This window comes from Dunckerocampus dactyliophorus, chromosome 7 (assembly GCF_027744805.1).
Source record: "Dunckerocampus dactyliophorus isolate RoL2022-P2 chromosome 7, RoL_Ddac_1.1, whole genome shotgun sequence".
Classification (NCBI taxonomy): Eukaryota; Metazoa; Chordata; class Actinopteri; order Syngnathiformes; family Syngnathidae; genus Dunckerocampus; species Dunckerocampus dactyliophorus.
Window position 1 is genome coordinate 17,279,042 of NC_072825.1, and position 24,589 is coordinate 17,303,630.

The window sequence follows — 24,589 nt, forward strand, 5'->3', positions numbered from 1 at the left end:
TGGTGGAACTGGAAGAGGTGGCTGGAGAAGTCTGGACTTCGCTACCGAGACTGCTGCCCCCATGACCCGGACCCGGATAAGCGGAAGAAAATGGATAGAAGAAAGGATGGATGGTAACTAAAATAGAAAGTGTTTCGATGGTGCTATGGGAGAATGAACAGAATAAGATTTTCATTGCATGGTATAACTGCTGTTTTACCATGCACATGACAATAAAACTCTCTTGAATCTTGAATCTGCAGGGGAAAAATAGTGCTGCAGATATGAATCCAGCAGAGGGTGCTGTCTCACAAGTCAATTCACTCACACAACATTTTCGAGCAGAAAGATGCTTTGACAACATGTGATGTGTAACTGCATGTTTTGTAAGTACAATACTGTATACTGTATGCTTGTAATTGTTTCTTAACGTGTACAACTGAATTTAAAATGTGTTTAATAACTGTGAAATGTGCATTATAGGGATTACAATATTAAAAATATGCATTTTTAGTTTTTTTTTTTTAAAGGTGCGTTCATTATTCGCAGTTTTCTCCTTTTGTATAATCAGCTCTCAGGGATGCGAGTATTGCTTGTCCTTAGTCTCCTTTCCTCCAAGCTAAGCTAAATAAAGGACACTGCTTGTTTGTCCCATTTATCCCATAATTATCCCATCATGCATTGCTTTGACTATTCCATTGGTCCATGGAGCATGTCAAGTGTACACTGCTAGTCTGCTTGCCCATTTACTTGAATTATAGCATCATTAGCAGTATCTCATCTCACCTTTCCACTGTTACAGTGTGCATATTTTTTTTTAACAGTTAACATGATAAATGTACAGTGTCATGTTTTGTTATGTAAATACAAATAAAGAAGAAACGAAAATGAAGGTACATTTCAAGTAGATTTCTAATGGGGATAATTGTCTGTCTGACCATGTTTGTTTGTTTTTTTTATTTCTGTGATCCTTAATTTCAAACAATAATTTACCACAGCAACTACAAATGTGGCTATTTTTAAGTTGCAGTCTGATTATTTGGAGTAATCAGAGTAAAGTTCAGAGGTTCTTGTGTGAGTATGCAACAAATAAATACAACCTGCCTTGCATGTAATTGTCACATTTCTCTACTCTACTACACTCGCTTTAGGCACAAACATTTCTTAGGTAAAGTTAAAAGGTTGTTGTCATTGTGTTTCTGTTGCAAGTTGTTGTTGACAGGCAAGTGCTAACGCAGCACTTATGAAAGTTTCACAAAGCATTGCATGTCGCTTTGCGCTCCAGCGGTATTGCACTTGCGAGTTCAACACACCTTGTCTGCTTTAACGCATGCAACCACGGACTTGTGGTTCCATATATTTGAAGCATCCTCAGGAAGTATAGCCTATATACAGTACTGTTGCTTTTACTTTTCTGCCGACAACAGATACCAGTCGTTTGAGGTGATTTACTGACCGATGTGATCAGTCCAGGGTTACAGCCAACATCAGCTGGAAGGTTAAGTTTTTTTTTTTAACTTTCATAAACTTTGGGAGCGCTGTAAGAATGATGTAAACTGAATATGGTTTTGCAAGGATTATCATTAGAGTTGTATACCTCTTAATACTGCATGTATGCTATGGGTGTTTTATTTTCATTTCATTTTATTTTGTCATGAATTATCCACTTAAATTCACTCAGGATGACGTTTTACGTGCAGAATGTGTTACTTTGCTCTCAAAGTGTTTGTGCTGAAGTTTTTATTTGACATGCAGACAACTATGGCCACAACAAGTCCTGCTGCTTTCAGTGGCTTGACCGAGAACGTATTTACAGAGGACTTACCAAGGTAAGAATCAAATCAGAACGTTGCTCTGATAACACTTAAACTGTCTTCGCCACGAGACTAAACCTTTGTCTTTGGCTTTCTAACATGTACCGATATTGTCAGTTCATAGGAATGTTAAGCAACTATGCGCCACCCCTTTCAAAACACACTGCAATATAAAAAAAAATATATATACAGGTATATTATAAAAAAATGATTTCATAGTCATTTGTTGAAGAACAAAAAAAACTTCAAAACAAATAATTGGTAGCTCATGATGTATGTCATTAGTGTGTATGGCCTCCACATGCCTGTATGCGCTCCCTACATCTGAGCATGGTCTTGATGAGACATTGGTTGGTCTCCCGAATGAGGGGGGGCATAATGGCAGTGATGAATGAAATTTCCCAGGATTAATAACGCATCTGTCTATCTATTTATCTAGTAATACATGACCTCCCATACAATCAGTGGCGGGCATTTGGTATCTGGGCCTTCGGCATACGCCATAAGAGCCAGTATCAAAAAAACAAAACCATAATGGTAGTAAATTTGATACATACGACTGACCTACATTACTGCGAGTAACTTGTCTCTCTGTGAGTCAGTGACTAATTTCCACTGGTGATCGGCGGTACACCAGTCTTTGGAAAGTTGGCCAAATATGACGAGGGTAAATAAAAGGCTTGTGATTGAAGGTTCAGACAACGCCAAACATGTACACAACAACATGATGTGAAGCAGCTCACTATCAATACTTATGTAATAACGCGACAAAAATGTATGAACTTTTAAGTATAATATATCCACTCACCATCAGGCCATCAGGACTCTGTGGAGAACTGATTACATTTTGGGGGTGACCCGGATCGTCGTCTGGATCCAATAATGTTTTACAGGATTTTTAACATTGTGAGATAGGATCATTTTCACCATCTGTGCGTATAACGCCACAAAAAATGGCCAGAGCACTTGGAAAAACAACACAGGACAAGTTTCTACAAAATATCAAAGACTTATCCAAAAAATGTAGGCTTATTATTTTGGTGTGAATCACAATATGGGGGGGAACTATGGCACTTAGTGGAGGACTGCGCTCTCCGAGTGTTTCTCTAGTTTGAAGATGATTCAGCTTTAATCCAAAAAGTCTTCTTCAGTTCCTCTCTTTATATGTCCCTGGTGGGTGTGGCCCCTGTGGGTGGTCACCACACCTAAAGTTTCAAACTTGGATTAAAGGTGAAACGTCTTCAACCAACATAAAGAGTCCAGTTTCCTCGATTCAACCTTCTGCTGATTACAAGCAAATATTTGGTGACCAAACCCTATTAAGCTAAATTGCACAACTTTTGTATACATGATGATTGACTTGCTACTGTTTTTGTTTTTTTGACGTCTGATTTCAAAACTGGTTGTTTATTTGCTAGTAAAAATGCTAACAATCAAATGCAGCGGCATTTATGTCATAATATGATGAGGTGACTGTACATGTATCGTTCTGACCCAAATATATGTTGGAATTTACAACCCCGAAAAGACACGTTTTTGAAAAAATATCTATTTTTGGGAGAAAATCAAAGTAAATATTATTTTCACAACCATGTTGTTTTCAATAGCAGTGACACCATAATTGCTAGATTACAATAAAAAAGGGATATGATAAGTATTAGCTCCTTAGCTTCATTGATGGACATTATTTTAAAAGTAACGTCATAAAATGCACCTTTCCAGGTCACTGGAGTGTGTGATTGACAGGAAGAAAAGCTCTGACTCGCTTGCGCTCCATCATTTGCTGTCTAGATCCACAAATGGCTTTTTTTCCATAAAAATAACTACTTTTTACTCTTATATTTGGGTTAATACGACATATGGTTTCACGGTTCCAACCGGCCCTGTGAGGGCGACCAATCCTTCGGATGTGACCTGTGATGAAAATTGAAGTGAGATCCATTTAGTTGTCTAGAATTTACATCTTATGTTTCCTCCTGCTTCTCTTCAGGCCTTCTCCCACAGCTTCTGCAGACAACATGACTGCAACAGCGGCATACGATTACATCTACGACTACAGCTTGCTTCCTGATTGGGACTTTGGGAGGTGCGTTTACGAGCGTCACGGAGCGTATTTTCTTCCCGCCGTTTACTCCACATTCTTCCTCCTGGGTCTTCTGGGGAACACTCTGGTCATCTTGGTCATTGTTTGTGGCCTGCGACTTCGCAACATGACGGACGTGTGCCTCGTAAATTTGGCCATCGCGGACCTCCTTTTGGTCGGATCCCTCCCCTTCCTGGCCCATCAAGGCCGGGATCGGTGGATATTTGGGGACGCCATGTGCAAAATGGTCCTCGGTATTTACCATATTGTTTTCTACGCCGGTATTTTCTTCATCACGTTAATGAGCATCGACAGGTACTTGGCCATTGTGCACGCTGTTTACACCATGAGGACACGCACACGCTCTTTTGGGTTTATAGCAGCAGGTGTGACATGGCTCGCTGGATTTTTGTCATCATTTCCTGAAGTCATGTTCTTACAAGAGCAGATTGTACAGCAGTCGGACCATTCCAACACCTCCTTCTGCTTCCCTGTGTATCCGAACTGGGATGGCACTAACTGTCACTTCTGGAGTGTTTTTGGTCTTTTTAAAATGAACTTTTTGGGTTTATTCGTCCCCTTGGTCATCATGGCTTTCTGCTACTCACAAATCATCCGGCGGCTGCTTTCCACTCAGTCGTCCAAGAGGCAGGCCATCCATTTAGTTCTCATGGTGGTGGCTGTCTTCATCTTCTGCTGGGTGCCCTACAACGTGGCGTCCTTCTTCAAAGCGCTGGAGCTGCTGCACATCTACACGGAGTGCGAAAGCAGCAAAGTCATCAGGTTGGCTTTGCAAATTACCGAAATGATCGCTTACCTCCACAGCTGCCTCAACCCTGTGCTCTACGTCTTTGTGGGGGAGAAGTTCAGGAGGAACCTGCTCAGGTTGATCCACAGGGCTCCGTGCACTCTGTGCCAGCTGGTCAAGGTGGTCATACCTCGGGAACACCTCAGCAGGTCCATCATCTCCCAAACCACCAGCCTGGATGAGAGGAGCACTGCAGTGTAAAGTGGGAGCAATATACAGTTTGGTGTATTTTCCAAGGGAGATAAATCATTTAACAGAGCTGCCAATGTGCACACAGTACATACTGTACACCCACCAGACATTACATTAGGTACACCCAAGCTCCAAATCACAAGCTGTATGACAAATTCTACCTTTACTGTCAGTCAGAGACGTACAGTGGGTACAAAAAGTGACCCCCAAATTGCACCAAATATACCTTTTGGAATCGCGGTCCAAAGTTCAACCTCGCTCTCATTGGACCACAATGTTTTCTCACATTCTTTAGTGTATTTTTATGCATTTGTTCTTTCAAAAATGGTTTTCCCCTTAACAGATGTGTTTTTTAGCACTTGCTCCACACTGAAAAAAAGCAGGAAAACAAAAGACTAAAACATTATTTGAAAAAGTAAAAAAAAAAAAAATTGTAAAAAGGGTCGGAGGGGGCAACATTTGCCAATTTGTCTTTGTTCTTGTTTTTTTTCTGTAGAAAAAATAAAAAAGGATGTGTTCACTTTCTATAGTCACTCTGGTTTCAATAATTTACCACTCATGTAGCACTTTAATAAGGTGTCATAATAATAATAACACAGCTGTTGTATTGGATCGTATGCACGTACTGTAATATTGTGGGTGTTTGAATGTGTTTTGCAGAATTAAATTAAGTGTATCAACACAAAAAGGCTAAAATAAAAACTATTTGGTATGTTTTTTTTGTTTTTTTATCTCAAGTAACAAAAAGAAGAGTGAGTATGTGACATGTTTGTCATGTCACGTATTCCACAGATGCAAAAGGAAATGAGTGCAGCAAAACAAACCTCGAAGCATCGATGTGCAAGTCATGCCATAAACTCACCACTGAATTCATCTGCACGCTTGTGATGCACAGCGAGTGTCGCAGATGTTTGCTCTTCACCTCAAACAAAGCAAACAGCCGCCTGCAAAGGAAGAGCAGAATGTTGTTATTTTTTTTGGCACACATTTGCAACATTTTACTATTGAATTAACTGAAAAAGAAGAGGTAAGCTGATTGAATTACTAATTAAAATGAGAGGACGGTTCATTAACACCTCTTATTATATTTTTTCAAAGGTCCTTCAATGCACCATAGTTACTGTGAGGTGCAAAAGTGAAACATATATAACTTTTGCATCATGATTCCGATTCCATCTGTTCATGAATCATCTTCCATTACATGACATCTTCAGTACGCTACATCATATTCTTACCTTCTGGTAAACGCGCCTGCATTTGATTGTTATGTATTTTTGCCAACAAATTAACAACCACTTTTGAAATCAGAGGCCAAGTAAAAAACAGTACCAAGTAGATAATCAAGTATACAAAGGTTGTATAGATAATCTAAATATACTGTACAGCTGTCCTTCACCACTTTGAGGTTCAAATTTTGCAGCTACTAGTAAAAAAAATGTATATTGAAGAAGATTTAACATATGTTTTGCCTAAATTAAGCATATTCAAGCATAAAAATGGCTAAATAAACTAAAATACATATATAAGGCATTCAGAAGATTAATTCAAAGATGCTGTGAATAATTTGTAGTAGTGTTCCCTCGTTTATCGCGGACATCAGGTTCCCAATAAGTGAAATCCGCGAAGTAGCCAATTTCATTTTTTGTATATTTTTTTTTTACAATGACTATATATGTGTTAAGGCTGTAAAACCTCTCACCATACACACTTTATACACGTTCCTCAGACAGGCAATAACATTTTCTCACATTTCTCTCTTGTTTAAACGGTCAAAAAAGTTAAAACCTTTGAATTTAAATGATTAACCGTTTATTAAGTCAATTATTAAGTCACTCAGGCCTATTTCGCTCCTGTGACTGTGCCTTTTCGTCCTGGCGCTGTTCCGCTGGACTGTAGCGTTTTCGTATCCTTGTTAAAACATATTCCTGCAGTACTCCTCCTCTTGCAGTCTTCCTCCTTCTACCCGAAGGTTCATTCACAAGCTAGCAAGCAAGCTAGCATGACACAGAAGACACAGTAGTCATGAAGGAGATTGATTGACAATGGTCTACAGCCAATCAGGACGAAGAAAACAATGGGCGGTGCAGACAGATAGGGAACCGGGACACTCAACTTCCCACAATGCAATTCTTCTTAAAGTGCGAGGTTCGGCCTGAAGCAGTTCATACACTAATTTAAAAAAAGCACAAAAAAAGGTGAACAGCGATAGATACACTGTTCCGCATTTTTTCTTCATGGCTTCACCTCGGATAGGCTCCTAGGAAAATGAAAGAATGAGTGAATATTTTCCCCTAACATTTCAAAAGGCTCAGTTCCTAAAATCAAGTGTGTGGTGTATTCACATATAAAACCTCCCAGGCAGGACTTGCTCCTTGAACGTTTAATGGCAAAATAACACGACAAACTAAGATATTTACAACACGAAGTAACATGTAAACACCATCTTCTGTACAGAGAAATATACATGCAAAAGTAAAAATGACGTCATCATACAACATTCAAATTGACATTGGCGCATTGTCAGTGTTGTAGGTGTGTATTTCAAATATGAAACAGTCACTGAATGAGGTTTACATCCTGGCTGGAGGCAAACTGCCCCCCTGGCCCTCTCTGTACATCTTTACATCACTGGGAAGAGGAGGAGGAGACGGGCTTTCACAAAGGCATTTACTTAATTACAACATATTATAGAGGCTTATATTCAGAAATATTTTAAGGAACTCAGATGCACAAAGAAAAAAAAAAGTGCAGAACTACTTCTTCAAGTTAGCAGTCTTCTAATGAAATTAGAAACAATGTTTTCATTTGAGCCACTAAGCTACCATACTGGACCGCTAGGACAAAAAGTGGCTTTGTAAGACAGGGAAATGTTGTCTCCTTTATGCCATGCTATTTGCCAAACTGTAGCTTGGAATGCACACAAAAGCAAGCAAAGTGAAGTCCAGCTTTTACTCAGCAATGAAATCATAAGCCAAAGATAATAAATTAATAAACACTATGTAAACTCTTAAATATCTGGGTTCACTGTGCTCTCTATAAGTTAACATGACAAATCATAATAGCATTGGAAATAAAAGCATCGACAACTTTGGTATTTTTATGGAAACGAACATAATGACAAAAAAATGAACGCATAAGTGCCTGATTTTTTTAATAGTACACATTTTATACATTTTTGCAGATATTAATACTGAACTTAATACAAAAAGAGTTAACACAATACAGACGCCTATCGCAGTACCAGTTACGTACATGCCTTTTTTTGTCTTTAAAGAATACAGCTACAACACAAGTCTTCATAAATAGTTGCATACATGTTAAAGCTGCAACATTGCGCATGGGAACCGATGCAGAACGAGTGCACGTCGAAGTTTGTTCCTCACTAATATCCTGCGAACAACGTAAGACTTTTGTTCAGTGGAGACGAATGAAAAAGCAATTTATGTATTTACATATAAGGCGCAGATCGTAGAAGCTTTGCTGAAACGTTTTGTTCATGTAACTTGTGCTGAAGACGGCACGCACGATTGCACTCCCACGATGGAAAACATGGTTTGGTCTTCACGGTGCTGTAAGGACAAGTGGGCCCCGCTATTGGGCGCTGCTTGGCTTACACGTCTCCTTGCTGTATTTTCCTCACACTAACTATACAGCCTTTGTTCCCCTAAAGGGTTAAGCATGTTTGTCGCCTAACTGTACAGTCGACTTACAAAAAGTAAACTCTTTTTACAAAAACAACCTTGTCTTGTGGTCAACTAAAAGCAGCCTGACGATACAGTTTTCTAGTTCCTCTTTGTAATGCTATCCCACCTGCAAGAGAAGCTGTTTCTCCATGCTAAGTCAGGGTTGGTTGGTTTTGTTGTGCGGGCATACACACGGTACGCCAGGGTTAGGGAGGGAAAGTCAAAGGGCTTATCAGCAGACGTCAATCAGTCAGTCAGCAGCAGCAGGACGCTTGTGGATCAGTTGGAGAGAATGTCATCAGCGTGGAAGAACGGCAAGCGAGGTACTTGCTGTCACATGTGGTTGAGGAGGCGGCTGTGAAGGAAGGCATTCAAGGTCCCGATGGGCCGAGCGTCGTTCTGGTGTTTCCGTCTCTCGATGAACGAAATCAGTCTGGACGTATCCAGGTGTGATGTGCTGTGATGCTGCGACGACGGGGGCAGCGATGTGGCGTATCTGCCGTCCCTGTCCGTCAATCCTGGAGGGCGGAGCCAGCGATCCTGGAGGCAGAATGTCGCAGACGGCCGCCGTTCGGCCTCGCCCTGCAGCAGCAGGCACACGAAGTCACGGGCGGCCGTGCTCACGCCTTCAAAGTAGTCCTCCGGGAAGCTGAAATCCAGGCGGCAGATGTTCAGACACGTTTCCTCCAGACTCTCATCCAGGAAGGGCGAAGCGCCGCTCAGCACCACGTAGGTCAACACACCTGCAAGTCATCCCAGCCATAAGTACACTAAATTGTGTGTCAGTGTTACTATACTCTACAGATTCTAAGGTGTTACAATTCACCATTTGACTAATTTATGAATTTATCTTGAAGGTCGTAAAAATGTTTTGGAATTGAGTATTTTTCTGAGCTGTGTGAGTGACGTCATGGTAGACAGACCTAAACTCCACATATCAGACATCAGAGAGGCAGGCTGACCCAGGACCAGCTCAGGGGCTGAGAACTCTGGGCTTCCCACAAGAGGATGGATGTAGGAGGAAGGCGGGTTGAGCTGAACAGCATCACCAAAGTCAGTGAGCTTCACCACAGGCTGGGAGGACACTTGTTCCACCACAATGTTCTCAGGCTAAAAAAAAAACAAACACCCAAACAAAAAAATGTGGTAGGGTACAGTTAGGACTCATTGCACCTGCAACACTGTTGGCAAAGAGGTGACAGATGTGTTTACTTTGAGGTCGAGGTGAGCTATCCTCCAGCCGTGCAGGTATTGGAGTGCTTCTAGAATATCTCGAAGGTACAGAGCCACTTTCTCTTCCGTCAGGTTGCCCCAGCTCACAATGTAGTCCAGGAATCGTCCTTGGTCGGCCCTGAACACACAGCAGCACTTTTGCTTGGACAAACATTTCATGAAAGGTCTCAAACCCGAGGGCCACGTGCTCCCTACTTGACATCAAAATTGAGTGTTAGTGCGGCCTTCACGTCTTGGGTGTATTATATTAATATCACAGTAGTACCTCGCATAACGTAAACCTCCTTTTACGTAAATTCCACTGAACGTAAAGAATTTATGTAAAGTTTTTGCATCGTATTACGTAAGAAATTCCATATAACGTAAAGCGTCAAGTCGGTGCAAGTTCAGAAATTCGATGTGAATAGCTCGCGCGACATAGAGAGGGAAACATTTTCCATGACTAACAGAGTACACTTGGTGACACCTTCTGACGCTTCACGCTCTCATTGGCTGATTATCGGGACACCGCCTATGCTCTCATGTCACTGGCTGACTTACTTACGTACGTGAGTTTGTGTGAGAGACAGGCTTCTCCCTTCAACCTCCCTTCCTCATCGTAGTCACCCTTAAACTAGTTGTTTTTGTTTTTCAGTTTTATTCATTTACTGTAATTTTATTTATTACCTTATTTTATATTGGAATGTTACTCTACTATGTTTATGCTAACGTTTTTCTTATATTTTCCCACCATATTTGGTGGACTTTGAATATTTTGAAGGGCCAAGATCTTGGAATGGATTAGGCTATTTACATGTATTTTACGCTTCGTATAACATAAAAACCCTATAACGTAAACGTTCTCGGAACGGATTATTTACGTTGTAGGGGCGTCTACTGTATATATGTTGTTGTAAACACCAGTCCCACAACAGATGATCAGAGTCACTGTGGATTGCTGAAAGGAAACTTGTCCCAGTGAAATGTCAAGTGTCACTATACAGAAGACTGACTGCAATCACAGCGAGAACACAAAAATGGCAGTACAACATCTAACAGGGTAGTATACACACATAACTACTACTACTACTATGGGGAATAATAAACAACTACGCTAACTTCAAACACGTAATTTTAGCAACATTTTACACAACAAGGGCTGCAAAGCATGCTGGGAAGCCGTAAACACTCCCAGTGATGCTGCGTAAGAAGAGGCGCTGGTGTCCAATCGTTGATATGCACCATAAACTTCAACAAAGCAATCATGTGTCCATAAGTTTAGCTCGAATAGCTATTTTCATTTATTTTTTTTATGTCATGTCAAAGAAAAAATGTGATAACTTCATTCAAATTGAAGAAAGCGCTACCAATGTTGAGATCTCAAGTACTGTCAAACCACAAACACACCAAAACGATCCAAATATGTTCTGTGCATAAAACAATGTGGAGGCGTGTACCGCACCCCAATGTACTTACATCTCAAGTATCAGGACATAGCTGTTGGCCGTCTCATACGTATCCAGCAAGCGGACCAGGTTGGGATGATCCACAGTCTGAAGGAGTCTGATCTCCTGCAGCACCTGTTCCCGACGCAACAGCTTCTTGTTTACGTGTTTCGCCGCCACGGTCCATTTACTCCCTCGCTGGTCGCACCGCTTGGTCACTGAGAAGCGGCCTCTGCAAAGTACGACAAGAGAATATTTGGATTCCAATTCAATTTCTTCTGTACTTTAGTTCTTGCCCAGCACAAGATTTGGAATCCAATAGAGATACGGTAAGTCTAATGGTTTTGATAGGATTGTGGAATTCTCACCTTCCGAGTTCAGAAATATCCGTGTAGTGGGACTCAAAGCCACGTTTCCAGATGACACTGCTGTTATCATCAGGGGTTCCTGAGAAAGAACAAGAGCATGTTCAGTCAGGGTAATACAAAGCACAGCCCATTATGATGATGTCATCACCAATCGCTGAGCTACTAGGTAGGCATCCGGGTGCATGAGAAATGTATTTGGCACGCATCAGGACAAATGACTCTCACCTGACACTCTGAGGCTGGCGGAGGAGGTGACAGAACCTGCTACGTTCATAGCCACACAGGTGTACGTGCCGCTATCCTCGTCAGACACCTCCAGGATACACAGAGTCGCCTCTCCTGTCTCACTGCAGAAACACATACGTATTATTATTATTTTTTTTTACTATTTGAGCTGCCCTTCCCCCGTTATCCTACCCAAAACAGAAGTACATTCAAACCAATCCTTCTACCTGTAGGTGAGGCTGCACTGTCCATTGTTGCTCAGTGTGCCACTGTCTGGCCCTCGCCAGGTGACGGCGGCTCGGGGTCGACCACTCACTTTGCACCTCAGAGTCACATTGTCGCCACTCTCGCATGCTACATCGCTAAGCGGGATGAGGAACTCCGGAGGAGCTGCAAGGGAGAATTAGAAGAGGAAAAATGAGTGCAAGTGTTGTTTCTTTCATAGCATACATTGCAGCCTATAAAGTCGAATGCCCCTAAAACGCTACAACTGGGAGCTCAATCAAAACATTCAGCACAAGAATCCGGTGTTCAAACTAGTTTGTGACACCATTAAAGAAAGATATTGGTGTTGACTGGGAAGAAAACTGAAAAAGATCATTCCACATCTTTGTTCTGACTACTCAGTACAATACATCGAAGTCAACAATAACCTAAGAAAAATAAAAGAAAGAACGGAACAATGCAAAATTGAAAATAAGTTCATGCCTAGATTGCCAATGGTTAACTTATTTTTACACTTGTATGACAATCATTCAGTTAAGAAAGTAACTTTTTTTTGCAGTGTTCAATGATGCCACATCATTAAAAACAGGTAAAAACATCACTGTACAATGTTTAGTTTATGAAAAATAGTGGCAAATAACACCTTGTACTCGCCGAAATGTGTGTCAGTGATAACAATCATCATGATTTGGACACCACATGATTTTTACATATCAATACAAAGTTAACGTTTTATTCACGTGGCCCCTATAACGACAGCCTAGCTTCTTGCTTTGGTGCGAGTTAGAAGCAAAACAGAAGGCGTTCAAGGCGCTTCCCAGGCTAATGAATGAGCTAAGACACAAAAGGTTCACCGGATTTCCAACGTTCCTGTACTTCGTCAATATTATCTCGGAAGCTGAAATTGTGTATTTTGCAAACACTCGTAATGACTTTCACTGCAAATCATTTAACAGGACGCAATTACATTTACTATCAGAGGTGCTCAATAAAAACACGATATTCCTGTCTGGCTTTTGTATATTTTTTCCCCAAATATCCCTAACAATTTCAAAATATACACAGAATAGATCCCTGTGAAGATCTCTGCAGGTTCGTATACAGTATGTGTCATATATATAAAACATTGGAGGCGCAGTCAATGCATGTTTGATGGTTCTTTCGGAGCTTTTTTTTTTCAAAATATCTAAAAAATAAAAAAAAGAGACTGACGAGCATCCTAGAATAGATGATTATGCTCATCCTTAAAGGTCCCACTGTATTTATGAGTTTCACACAAACATCCAACCATGTCAACCTACCATCGTAGATGGAGTTGGTGTTTAGAAGCTGTAATGTAAACACAAAGACAGATATAAATTACCAGCACAAATGATAGCCTAGAAAGAAAAGAACCGAAGATGATCATTTCCACTCTCCACCTTGCCAGAGACTTTGCTGCTGGCCAGGTTATCCTGAGATTTGCGGTAGCCGTTCTCCAACTTCCTGCCTTCCTTGTCTCTTTTCTCAGACTTGCGGCGGATACGAAGTGCAGTATGCCATGAGAGTGATTTTCTAAACCAAAGTAGAGAGATGACATCGACATTGACCATTTCTGACATATTTGTTCATATTTAACTCATAAATGAATCAAGCGTTCCAGTTGGCTTACTTGATGGTTCCCTCGGAGAGTTCAGTGGTGGTGGAGGATGAAGTATGTCCCAATACAAAGCCAGGAATCCATCCCTCAGCTGCAGGGCAATGCTCGTTTGCAGCCCGATATACCAGGAACATGTTCTGCTGGTTGCTGGCTAGTATTTGAACCACCTCACCCTGCGCCACGCTGATCTCATCCTCCTTCACGGCCACATAGTCTTGGGTCACCAACATGGTGGACACACTGCTGCTGCTGCCACTGCTTTCACTCTGCGCAAAGACCAGACGGTAGAAAGAGCTCAGAAGCATGAACCTTCTTGCAAACATGCACAGAAAGTAATTCATGAATTCTAATATCATCTTTCCATCAATCAAATGTATGATTTGATTGACAACTGGATTCTTGCTATTAAAAGGTGACATGCGTTAAGGGAAGCATGTTAAAGTGCTTGGAATATTGCAGAGGCATGGAAGCGTTTACATCTATAGTGATGATATAACATGAAAAAGAAGTGAAGACTCCTTTGTCACATCAGATTTAGAAGATAAACAAAATCTAAGGGCCTGTCCACACGGGAACGCTCCTGAGATTGTTTTTTCGGCGAGCTGAAAAAAATTTGCATCCACACTGTGCCGGATTAGTAAATATCCAGACGAGAACGGACAGCTGAGTGAAGATGATGTAATACACAAGGAACACCTACGTGTGGCGCTGTGAACCGACACGCACACGGAACCACGTGACACACCAAACCATAGAATAAGAACAAGTGCGGCTCACTTACGAGAAGTGGAAATAATTCAGCGAGTCATTAGGGAGTATAAGACAAGAAAATATCAGGAGAATGTAGACTGGAGTGAGTCATGCCAGTCGAAATATTCAGATATTATATTCACTTCTGGTCATGTGACGGTGACGGGGTGGCGGTGGGTACACCAAAACGACAAGCCGGCGTTGGCAGATTTTCCTACTCTGGAAGCCGTTTTCAAAAAACCACACCCAGAACACAGTTTCCGTGTGGATGAAATACTTTGCCGTTTTGACCTGAAAACGTTTCCGTGTGGATAGCCCCTAAATCAGTCTGGAAATACACAAGTTTACGTTTCGAGGGCTTAGACTGGGTAAAGAGAGAAAGGATGTAATGCATCAAAGAACTGTGTGTGTGTTAGAGGTTTTTCCTTATTAGGGTTCCTTCTTAGAAGAATGACTTCAAAAGGTGAGACATAATGCTTGTAAAATGTTCAATCAAGATCGTAAACAGCAAAGCTGAAAGAGAATGTCAAGTGGAAACAGCTTCTCTATGAATGAGATTTTCCCTGTTAGTAGAAGAACCACATATTTGTTTCACACACACTCTCGGTCGAGGTTAGTGCACTCGGATAGCCGTTAATCTCCAGTGGAGCTGTCGGTGCAAGCCATTCTCAGAGGCGGCGGCGTGCTGACTGACTGCGGCCAGTCAGTGAAGGCGGGGTTAGTGGCGGTGAGTTGCTTCTCTGAAGCCATGACCTCAACTTGTCCTCTTACCCCATTGCTCTGGGTGGAGTGTATGGACTGCTCGCTGGTGGAGGAGCATGTGCTCATGCGATCTAAGTCCTTACTGTGGGTGGAGTGGCGGTGATGAGAGGGGATCCCCCTGCTGAAAGACTCCCCTCCACCAGTACCGTCACCCATGTAGGAGCTTGGTCGCCGAGTAGGAGAAGGAGGCACTGGCGGGACCGTAGGCCAGAAAGGGTTGCCTTTATGAGCTGGGCTGGATGGGATAGTTTCTTTTCCTCCTCCAGGAGACTGAGGTGACACCAGAGGTGAAACTGTCCTGACTCGAGGGTTCTTGATTGCCAGATGCAGAGGAGGGACAGCCATTTGTGGGATCGCGGCTGCTTTTTGGCTTTCTTCACAGTCTCCTGAGCCCTGTCCGACACCTCTCTCTCCCAAGTTGCCTGATGGTCTGCTGCTGTTGTTACAGCTGTCTCCATTGCTACCATCCGGCATCTCCATCTTATGGTCCTCTGAATTCAACAGTTCGCCATTTGAAATTGTGTTGGAATACAAGTTAGACGGGTTGGACTGAGGATGGCAGGGTGACCACGTACCTGCTGATCTGTCAGGCCCTTCAGGGCCCGGGGGGTGGTGGTGGTGGACTGGCTGGGGAAGACGCGAAGAAGGCTGGGGAATTCTTGAGGGCCTAGAGCGAGGACCACACAGGGAGGAGGAGTTGCCTGCTGATCCTCCAGAGCCACCCCCGCCACCACCACCTCCCAGGCTGGCGGTACTGGTGGGGGTACTGCCTCCTGGAAGGCCTCCGGTACTACTGCTGCTACTGTTGGGTGGACCCCCAGGCCCACTGCCACCCACGTGGTTCCTCTGGTACTCTATGGGGGATGTCAGCGCTGTGGCAAGGAAAGGAAAAGTTAGATGGTCACCCTTGTAATTCTTACAGTTTTCATTCAATGTTTACATTTTAACTTATCCTGCTCGACCCAATCACAGCTGACTTTGGGTGAGAGGTGGGATACACCCTGGACTCATCGCCAGTCAATTACAGGGTAAATATAGACAAATAATATTCACACTCATGGACAATTTAAAGTCTACAATTAACCTAAAATGTATTTGTATTTGGGATTCCATTCTATTGGTCCTGTCCTCCACTGTCTTTGTTCTTTCATTTTCTGAATAATTTCCTGTTTATTTAATTCGAAGAATAGATACGCTGATATTTTTATGAACAATTCCTTCATGTGTTCTCCATCTGTGAACTGCTTCCCCCCCCATACGGTCTCATGTGCAGCTCAGCGTTGCCAACTTGGCAATTATCTCACTAAATCAGGCGAGTTTCCAAACCCTCTTGGTGACTTATTTTATCAAAAGAGACTAGCGACAAATGTAAGGACTTTTCCTGACGTCTTTGGGATATTTTTCTGGTATTTGGAGACGTAAAAGTGAAAGCACATGTAGTTCTGCGGTTGCTGCCGAAAGATTTGTCCCGCCTCACAGCAGTCACAAGTGGTGAGTGCACAGTCAGCTCCCGCGACACACTATTGGCCTCTCCTGGAGTCACCATCTCGATGATTAGCGCGTCACAGCCTCCGAGCACATAGCTAAAGCACTCTTCTATTGCTACACTCTCATTACATGGTTTTCTTTTACTGCGCAGTAACTTGCTTCAGACTCAACTCAAAACTCCCTCACCTTTTTTTCCCTCTCCTGTGCAGTCAGACTCACTGAATACACTAGCCTACCTCCCCCACCCTTGCTCATCCAATCAGCAGTCCACAGACTTATGGTTAAGTCGCATATTTCACATTCTTTTTGAAGTCCCCTGCTTCGGTGTTAAAAAAAATCACTGAACTCAGTGAAGGGAGCCCCAACAAGGAGGCTGAAGAGCCGCATGCGGCTCCGGGGCCATGGGTTGACGACCCCTGACCTAGAACCTTCTTGGTAACCACTAACCAAACCATCATTAAAACATAATTTTCCAATTGAGCTGCTAAAGTTGTGACATCACTCATCTCTCACCATTAAGGAAATTGCGCTGGTTCTCCAGTATCTGGCTGACGTGGTGGAGCCAGATTTGACTGACGCCTGGACTCGTGGAATGGAGGGTGTACCTCTCCACGTTACCAGTAGATGACCTGGAGGTCAGTGTGAACTTGCAGGGGTCGTCTGCGTTTTCTTCCAGACCCAACCAGCTCACCTGCCATGGTGTGACGGAGCAGGACAAGAGTGGTTAGAACAAAATAATAAAGGTTTTAGTTTAGGTTTATAATCTATTGACTCTAGGGTAACAGACTAACCTTTATGCTGTTCTTGAAGAGGTAGCCAGGAGTAGAAAAGCCCTTTTTCTTGTCCAAGGGTTCGCTGAATATAACAATCTGTTCAAAAAGGAAGACTCTCCTCTCTTTCATTCTGGACAAAAGTCCCCCATCCTGGTCTGAAACCAAAAAAGTGTCTTGCAGGAGCAATCTGCCCTGTGCTACAATTTTACCCTAAAGATAGAAGGAGAGCAGAGTGTAAAGAACCTTGACAAGGGAGTGAGTGAAATAGTGCATTCTGACACCTAGTGGCGAATGACAAAATGAGAAGCTACTATATGACAAGTTCTGCGAACCTGTTGACTAAATACCTGACAAGGTTCAAAGTGCACTCAAAACTTGCTTATTTTTTGCAACATTCAATCACCGCCACATCATAAAAACATGTAAATGTACAATGTTAAGTTCATGACAAATAGTGGCAAGCAAATCCTTGCACTACCAAAACATTCATGTCAGTGATAACAATTGTGATGATGGACACCAAATGATTTTTAGATATCAATACAATACACGTAAAGTGGTTTGCCCCCCATAACTATAGCCTAGCTTCTTGCTTTGCATCTGGCAAGTGTTAGAAGCAAAACAGAAGACGTTCAAGGCGCTTCCCACGCGAATTAACACGTGTGATGGCGGCGGACACGAAAGGAAAAGCAAGCAAACGAAATTGACAGCAGTCTTACATCAAAGCCTTGAAGGCGTCCAACATTCATCATGTCGTTGCAGCGCTTGGGAACCACACACATCACCTCTACAGCTTTCTAAAATGAAATAAGGAAAGGAAATTGACTTTAGGAATCATGCTGCATGCAAGTCTCCCAGCAGGGCACATAATCTTCAGTTTCAACATAGTAACCTAGGTGTGGTTAAAGTAGTTACACTTTTAGTTTCAGTGTTTTGAGCTGAAACAGAGCAGTCCGTCTTACCTCCAGCTCTGTAGAATCCACTCCGGCCTTCTTAGAAACCTTGAGAAGATCCTAATAATGATAATGCACAGTGTTCAGCAAAAATGCCCATGCACTGAAGGCTAACTGCGCTATAATGGACACATAGCAGTGGGTTACCTTGAGTAATAGCTGGTATTTCATTATGCGTTGGACAGGTTTGATGAGCAAATCAGTGATCTGCAACCTGTGTCCCAATCGCTGCTTTAACTCCTGATTGAAGAAAGCAAAATGGTTAGATCTTGCATTCAAAACAAATACAACCTGACAATTTTTGTAAAATGATTTGAAACGCTTACTTCAAAGTAAGTGTCAATGTACTCTGACACAATGTGCTCAGATTTCGGCTTGTTCTGGCAGTAGACAATGTACATGTGAAACCTGCGCTCCTGCAGAACGTAGAAGATGAATGTGTGAGGAAACAGCACAAGATAAAAAAACATTAGCTAGCCAAATGAGCATTTTATTTTTTAGTATTTATCATTTATCATTTATCAGGGGTTGTCTATTATTTCCTGCCATTTTGAAAACCTGCTATATTTATCTGTACAAACTACTTCATGAGTTGTATAGTATAGTCCCCCTGCCCCTCACGCCTGGGGGAGCCCGCCCCACTATTTGAAAAGCACTGGTGTATAGTACTGTATACCTGTTTGACAAATAAAGAAGCAAGTCTGTCAGGATCCTCCAAACACTTCTCAATCTCTCCTAGGAAAAAGCTGGGGAAACAACACATTATTCCATAAACAAATTATGTTAAGAAACTTAAAAAATCCAAATTATAACAACAATGAATAAAGGCTGTGGACATACTCTTTGTGCCAGTCATAGATCTGATGGATGTTTCCAAAGACAATCTTGTCTTTTCCTCTCATGTCATCTGGAACTCCTTCTTCCTTCATTCTACTCATGTAACCCTGTGGGGAAAACCGCCTTTAACTCCATTTTAAGCAATACTGCACATCAGGTGCATATGCTAGAGGTGAGTTGCTTATTTAGGCTCATAATGAATATCTCTACTTACCTCCACTACTGATCCCAAATCTCTGACATAGTCTCGTTCAGTTTCCACCAACTCCAGTAAGACATAACTAAAAGGCAGACAACAGAAACACTGTAATTGCAACCATATCACATCAGAAATATTCCGTTCAAGCACACGAGGCGAACAATGTGCTAAACAGTCATCTGTGTCGAGAAGTACACTGCTTGTGACTCACTGTCTTCTCTTGAGAAAGCCGGACTTGCGCTCGTCCACCTCATCCATGGGTGAGGAGGAGGAAAGGAGGGAGTTGTCCGAGGGGTTGAGGGAAGGAGAGCTGCTGTCACCTTGCTCCACTGACAGAGAACTGGGACGATCCTCCAGCGACTGAGGAAATAGAGAATAGGCGAGATGGATGAAAGGGAAGGATAACAACAAAGTGCACAATATAAAAACAAACATGTGACTTTTAAACTAAATTGTAGGGTTTGCACTAGACATTTTAGTTTCTTCATCTTGGAAAGACATTTAGGACAATTCAATACTCCCAACTTTGTGGGAACAGTTTGGGAAAGGCCCTTTTCTGTTCACAAACACACAAACCTAACCACGGCCTACAAAGACATACTGTAGTTGGATGAGTGTTGTGTGGAAACATCAGTGACCTCTGACATCATAGCTATTCTTCTAGAAGCATGGACAAAAACTCCAACATCTTCTAGAAGCCGTTATAGCCGTGCAGGGTTGATATAATTTCTTTCACTTCCTGTTGTCACGTCGTTGTGATTACTTTCAAATTACACAATATCCACAAATGGTTCTATGTATGACTTAGCAATACTACAGCTGTGTACTTCAAGGTTAATGGTGTGGCAGTCCGGTATTTGTAGCGCTTTGATCTGTACGAAACCACATTTTTGTCAGGGAAATATCTGGCTTGCGGATACTTTTCATGAAACAGTATGGTCAGTAAAAATGTTTGCTTTGGGGAAAACTGGTGAGTTCAATGCATTTTTGTTGGAAAAGAAGACAGCAGGCATGAGTGAGTCACAACCATAAGAGATGACTGGTAGGACACCATGCATCCATTAACAACACCCAAGCGAGTGTGTGTGTGTGTGTGTGTGTGTGTGTGTGTGTGTGTGGGTGTGGGTGTGTGTGTGTGTGTGTGTGTGTGTGTTGATCAGCGTGATGTGTTCTGTGTGCAAATGGACCTCATGTGCACGTATTTGTGATATTTCTCTCTCACCATCTTACTCTTCACCAGCTCCTCAATGGCACTGACTAGTTCAGCAGCACTGGGAGTCTCTGAACTGCTGGGCCGAGCGGACAAGCGGGTTGCAGACTAGCAAAAAAAAGAGACACAAACATGATGAAGTTGATGGTTTTTGCATTTGATATAACATTATGTAACTAATCCTGAGATCTTCATGCATGCAGAAGCCATGTAGACTCAACGGCTACTGCTGTCTGTGTTTGTGGTCACGCTCACCAGTGGAGAGTTTGGACCCCGATACTCCACATGTTCAAATAAGGACTTGGCGAGTGGGTTGTCCCTAATGAAAGGGTTAAATTGGGGCCAAGTCGGAGCCAATCACAGGTCGTTTTTTGGGAAACACAGGTTATGAGTTGGGTTTAGGTCAAGGGCATGCTCTGGGGTTGAATTTGTGGATTAACACTCAATTGATCAAATTAAAAAGAAAGAACCATGTTGTTTAATACTCCATCAGAGTGACAGGTCCAGTTTGAGGCACAACGGCAGGCAAAGTTTCAGTCCCCCAAGCTTCACGATTGCATGGAGTATTCATTTCAGCAACAACATAGTAACAACACTCCAAGGGTTAGTGTCAATTATCAAAGCAAAAGTCAAGAAGCTAGATAAAACAAAAATAAAAGGTGTGGGGGATGATGATGGTTTTTACAAGGCGAGATAAGGGAACTGGGAAAGAAGAGAGGCAGAACAGAAATCAACATAATGCTGATGGACAGAACATGCAGCCATTAAGAACATAAGAGGAAAAGAAAGGAAACATCGTTAGTGCCAAAGCAACAGGTATTAATCTACAGATAGGTAGAACATGTATTTCTAGAACACTTAAAAAAAGGTGAAAATGCACTGATAAAATGGATGAATTAAAATGCTGAATTTAAAGTGGATACGCTTATGGCTATAAACGTAATAATGTACCGTAAAGCCTCCAATTAAAGCCTCTATTCAATTAACTACCGGGTCTCTTATAGTTGCCGGGTGCATATTCGACAAAAGCAGATAACTGAGCAGTTTTCCCCTTGGCGGTATTGCAACATTAGTTCTGTTGCGCTTGTGCAATATGCTTGTTAAAAAACACCATGTGGACAAAGAGAGCTATGTTTTTCTTTCCACTTTCTTATGCACTCCAAATCATTATTCAAGCTAAATAATGGCTTTGTTATATCAAACGAGATGGCAAATTTCAGAAATAACAGCCTCTCTCCTATTATTGCCTGTATCCAATTAAAATCCTGTCCTCTTTGTGGCTTAGGTAAATCAAAATGTCAGCTGTAATTAGAGCATTTGTGGTAAAAATGTATCTTACCCATACAGTGAGGAGGCTCGATACATAACTTTAGTTAAATCTATTTGATATTATTTGGCTGCATGTTGTTGACTTTCTGCTCCATGCTGACCCACCTTATCATCCTGGGAGTCTGGCTGCAGCAGACTGTGCTGCTGGATGGCCATCGGGGGAGGTAGCGGGACAGCATCAGCCCCCTCTTCGCCTTCCTCCTCCCCGCAGCTCTGCATGCCTGATGAAGAAGACTTGGAGAGCGTACCGCTGCTCAGGCCTTCATTACGCATGCGCTGGAGAGGAAAATGTTCAAGAGAGAAATAATCTTCAGCTAATGGGCCTGAACCAAACGTACAACTATAGAGGAGCCTGCTTTGGCTGTTCTTACCTCCTCTAGCGTCTCATCCTGTGGAGTGGCAGCACTGTCGTCCGAGTCCTTCTGAGGGCCTTGCATTACGTCCAGGTTCTTTCTAGCGCCTTCACGGTTCTTTTTGTGCTTGTGGGCCAGCTTCTTGACATGACCATCTGCCTTGCCAGAGCTTAGTCGCCTAACAGGGCTGGTCAGCCACTTCCTTAAGGTGTTCCCTGGGCGTTTAGGGCCAGGTGAGCTGTGTGGCCCCAGGGTGTGGCTAGAGCCTGGCTGCAGGGTGTCATTACTGGATACAGACAAGGTATCTGAAGGTGGATAGGGAGAAAAGGAAATCTATTAGGGTGTAGTTTGCATTACAAATGAATATATCACAAAGAAGAAGCTTCAAATGAAATGTATGTAAATAGTGAAAAAGGTTGTAAAGGCTTCAGAAAGAAATGAACTGAGCACACATGGCATCATAGCATTCCCAGGTGTCACCCAAAGGAGTAAGTATGACATCACAGCAATCCAGGAAAGCCTTGACATCAATAACCTCCCCACAAAATTGCAGCATCAAAGACATAACAGATGACCTTTTTTTGTGGAACCCTGTCTTTCACACAATAAGATCATTTGAACTGGCTGTGTCTGGCGTGATGTATGACACACAGCAGTGATTGCTTTCAACATAACAGCTATCGTATGAATGCTTGTCTCTCTCAGCATGCACGCAATGACTTTATACAGACTTTGAAGAGCCTCCAACTTGTTTGGATACAAGTTTGCTGATTTGCCAAACAGTTACACAATAAAGACAGGAATTGTGTGTGCTTGTTATGGGGAATGGTTTGTTTAAACAGGGTTTATATATACGGGATATATATATATATATATATATATATATATATATATATATATACGGGATATATATATACACAGTAATGTGTACATTAGGCAGACTGACCTGCTCACAGTGATGGAGGCTCCCAGAGGCATACGTAGGCGGTACTGTCATTTCTATTTTTGTTCCATATGTGGTGATGAGAAAATAATTCAGCACAAAAGACAAGCTAGTGCATGTTTAGTCTGAATGCTTAAAAAAATATCCTCTGTCGTTATTCTCTTTCTATCTTCTGCGTTTCCTTATTTTTAATTCTACCTTAGTTATTTGTGTTGCATCACTGTGCAATGTCAATCCAACTCTGATACCACACAATATCCCCTGGACATGACTGATGACCTCCCATAAGCTTTCACAGTCCATTAATGCAATTATAGGCAATGGATTATAGACAATAATTCCTTGACAAAAACCAGCACCTTGGGACACATGAGCACTTTTATGTTTTATTATTATTACTATTATTATTGTTGCTGTTAATATTTACTTACATTTGATTTGAATGTATTTATTTTTTATTTATTTCTATATTTATTTTGACAAACTTTTGATGAAAATATGAAGAAGCCCCTTGGTGGATGTCTCAAATTTGTACTTAAATGAATCTTATGCTGTTTTCACAGCCACAGCGGAACTAAACCTCCAACTTCTCACTTGGCACAGGAAGATCTCAAGCGAAGATGTACAAGTAAAGTGTGTACGGGGGCCGACTCTGACTCAGAAGCTACGCCTACATCATTGTTTGAATAGTTTACGTCATGTGACATTTGAAGTTACTGAACATCTTGAACAGCCAGCGGGCATGATGAGGGTTTATATCTACAGGTCTGGATGCTTTGCAGGAGCTCAACCCTTTAGGGGGTATTTTTCCATGCTTAAACAGCATCTGACAAGGATTCAGCCATGTGAGAAGTGTCCTTAAAGATCTGCCCTCCTTAATTTGGACAAGACTTCAACACAGCCTTTCATAGTGCGGCATGTATAAGCCTACGCCTGCAATAAATGCAGCTGTATGCGAAGGTGCAGTCATTCTGCCTTGAGGAGACGTATTTTTACTGCTTATATGAAGCATGTGTTTTCCCATCACGTGCATGAGAACAGTTCTCAGAAGAGCATCCACATCAGTACTATTAACATTCAGACACAATCTTCTCCACAAATACCCCTTATTTAGACCAGGCTGAAGTCATGCAGTGATGATAGTTTTGATCTTTCACTAATTCTGCAATAATTAACTACGCTATGTAACTTCCTTCGCCATTAATCAGTCAAACAAAGTGAGGCTCAACAAAAAAACACATCTACAAATATCACCCCGACAGTGGAGGTATGAGGAGGTTGTTGGCTTAAACGTGACATGATGGAGATACTGTACTGTA

General features: G+C 42.1%; 3 protein-coding genes across 9 annotated transcripts in view; 1 reads left to right on the forward strand and 2 right to left on the reverse strand.

Moving 5' to 3' along the window:
• Positions 1 to 6,878, reverse strand: part of cobl (cordon-bleu WH2 repeat protein) — a 70,938-nt gene extending 64,060 nt beyond the window's left edge. The window contains exons 1-4 of one of the 2 annotated variants that reach the window (XM_054781950.1): positions 6,683 to 6,878; positions 5,739 to 5,820; positions 4,694 to 4,874; positions 4,485 to 4,626 (exon numbers count right to left, since the gene is read on the reverse strand). The gene's annotated coding sequence lies outside the window, so the exon portion shown is untranslated. Of the gene's footprint in view, positions 1 to 4,484; positions 4,627 to 4,693; positions 4,875 to 5,738 lie in introns of both variants that reach the window. The other variant, XM_054781949.1, reaches the window with a different exon arrangement.
• On the forward strand, positions 1,294 to 5,531 carry cabz01093075.1. 3 transcript variants are annotated; one of them, XM_054781962.1, is made up of 3 exons: positions 1,294 to 1,477; positions 1,735 to 1,808; positions 3,784 to 5,531. In XM_054781962.1, exons 2-3 carry the CDS (start codon positions 1,741 to 1,743, stop codon positions 4,883 to 4,885), a joined length of 1,170 nt encoding a protein of 389 aa, XP_054637937.1. In that variant the 5' UTR covers positions 1,294 to 1,477; positions 1,735 to 1,740; the 3' UTR covers positions 4,886 to 5,531. The 3 variants fall into 3 exon arrangements, with proteins under 3 accessions (XP_054637937.1, XP_054637936.1, XP_054637938.1); XM_054781961.1 differs by having other exon boundaries at positions 1,294 to 1,808; XM_054781963.1 differs by lacking the exon at positions 1,735 to 1,808.
• A 345-nt stretch (positions 6,879 to 7,223) lies between the features above and the next one.
• Positions 7,224 to 24,589, reverse strand: part of triob (trio Rho guanine nucleotide exchange factor b) — a 118,219-nt gene continuing 100,853 nt past the window's right edge. The window contains exons 38-61 of one of the 4 annotated variants that reach the window (XM_054781945.1): positions 22,346 to 22,632; positions 22,080 to 22,250; positions 20,658 to 20,753; positions 19,647 to 19,795; positions 19,451 to 19,517; positions 19,240 to 19,343; positions 19,076 to 19,145; positions 18,726 to 18,815; positions 18,547 to 18,639; positions 18,409 to 18,459; positions 18,166 to 18,243; positions 17,465 to 17,656; positions 17,187 to 17,364; positions 15,195 to 16,057; positions 13,686 to 13,939; positions 13,456 to 13,588; positions 13,336 to 13,363; positions 12,037 to 12,199; positions 11,810 to 11,931; positions 11,585 to 11,663; positions 11,248 to 11,448; positions 9,772 to 9,910; positions 9,483 to 9,669; positions 7,224 to 9,302 (exon numbers count right to left, since the gene is read on the reverse strand). In XM_054781945.1, the coding sequence (XP_054637920.1) occupies positions 8,893 to 9,302; positions 9,483 to 9,669; positions 9,772 to 9,910; positions 11,248 to 11,448; positions 11,585 to 11,663; positions 11,810 to 11,931; positions 12,037 to 12,199; positions 13,336 to 13,363; positions 13,456 to 13,588; positions 13,686 to 13,939; positions 15,195 to 16,057; positions 17,187 to 17,364; positions 17,465 to 17,656; positions 18,166 to 18,243; positions 18,409 to 18,459; positions 18,547 to 18,639; positions 18,726 to 18,815; positions 19,076 to 19,145; positions 19,240 to 19,343; positions 19,451 to 19,517; positions 19,647 to 19,795; positions 20,658 to 20,753; positions 22,080 to 22,250; positions 22,346 to 22,632 (4,205 nt within the window). In that variant the 3' untranslated portion in view covers positions 7,224 to 8,892. The other 3 variants (XM_054781946.1, XR_008572041.1, XM_054781947.1) reach the window with 3 other exon arrangements.

Bases quoted from the DNA above. Each gene is read 5' to 3' on its own strand.
- cabz01093075.1 (XM_054781961.1), top strand. From the start codon at position 1,681: ATGTGTTACTTTGCTCTCAAAGTGTTTGTGCTGAAGTTTTTATTTGAC. The intron at 1,809-3,783 runs GTAAGAATCAAA...GCTTCTCTTCAG, and splicing joins TTTACAGAGGACTTACCAAG to GCCTTCTCCCACAGCTTCTG.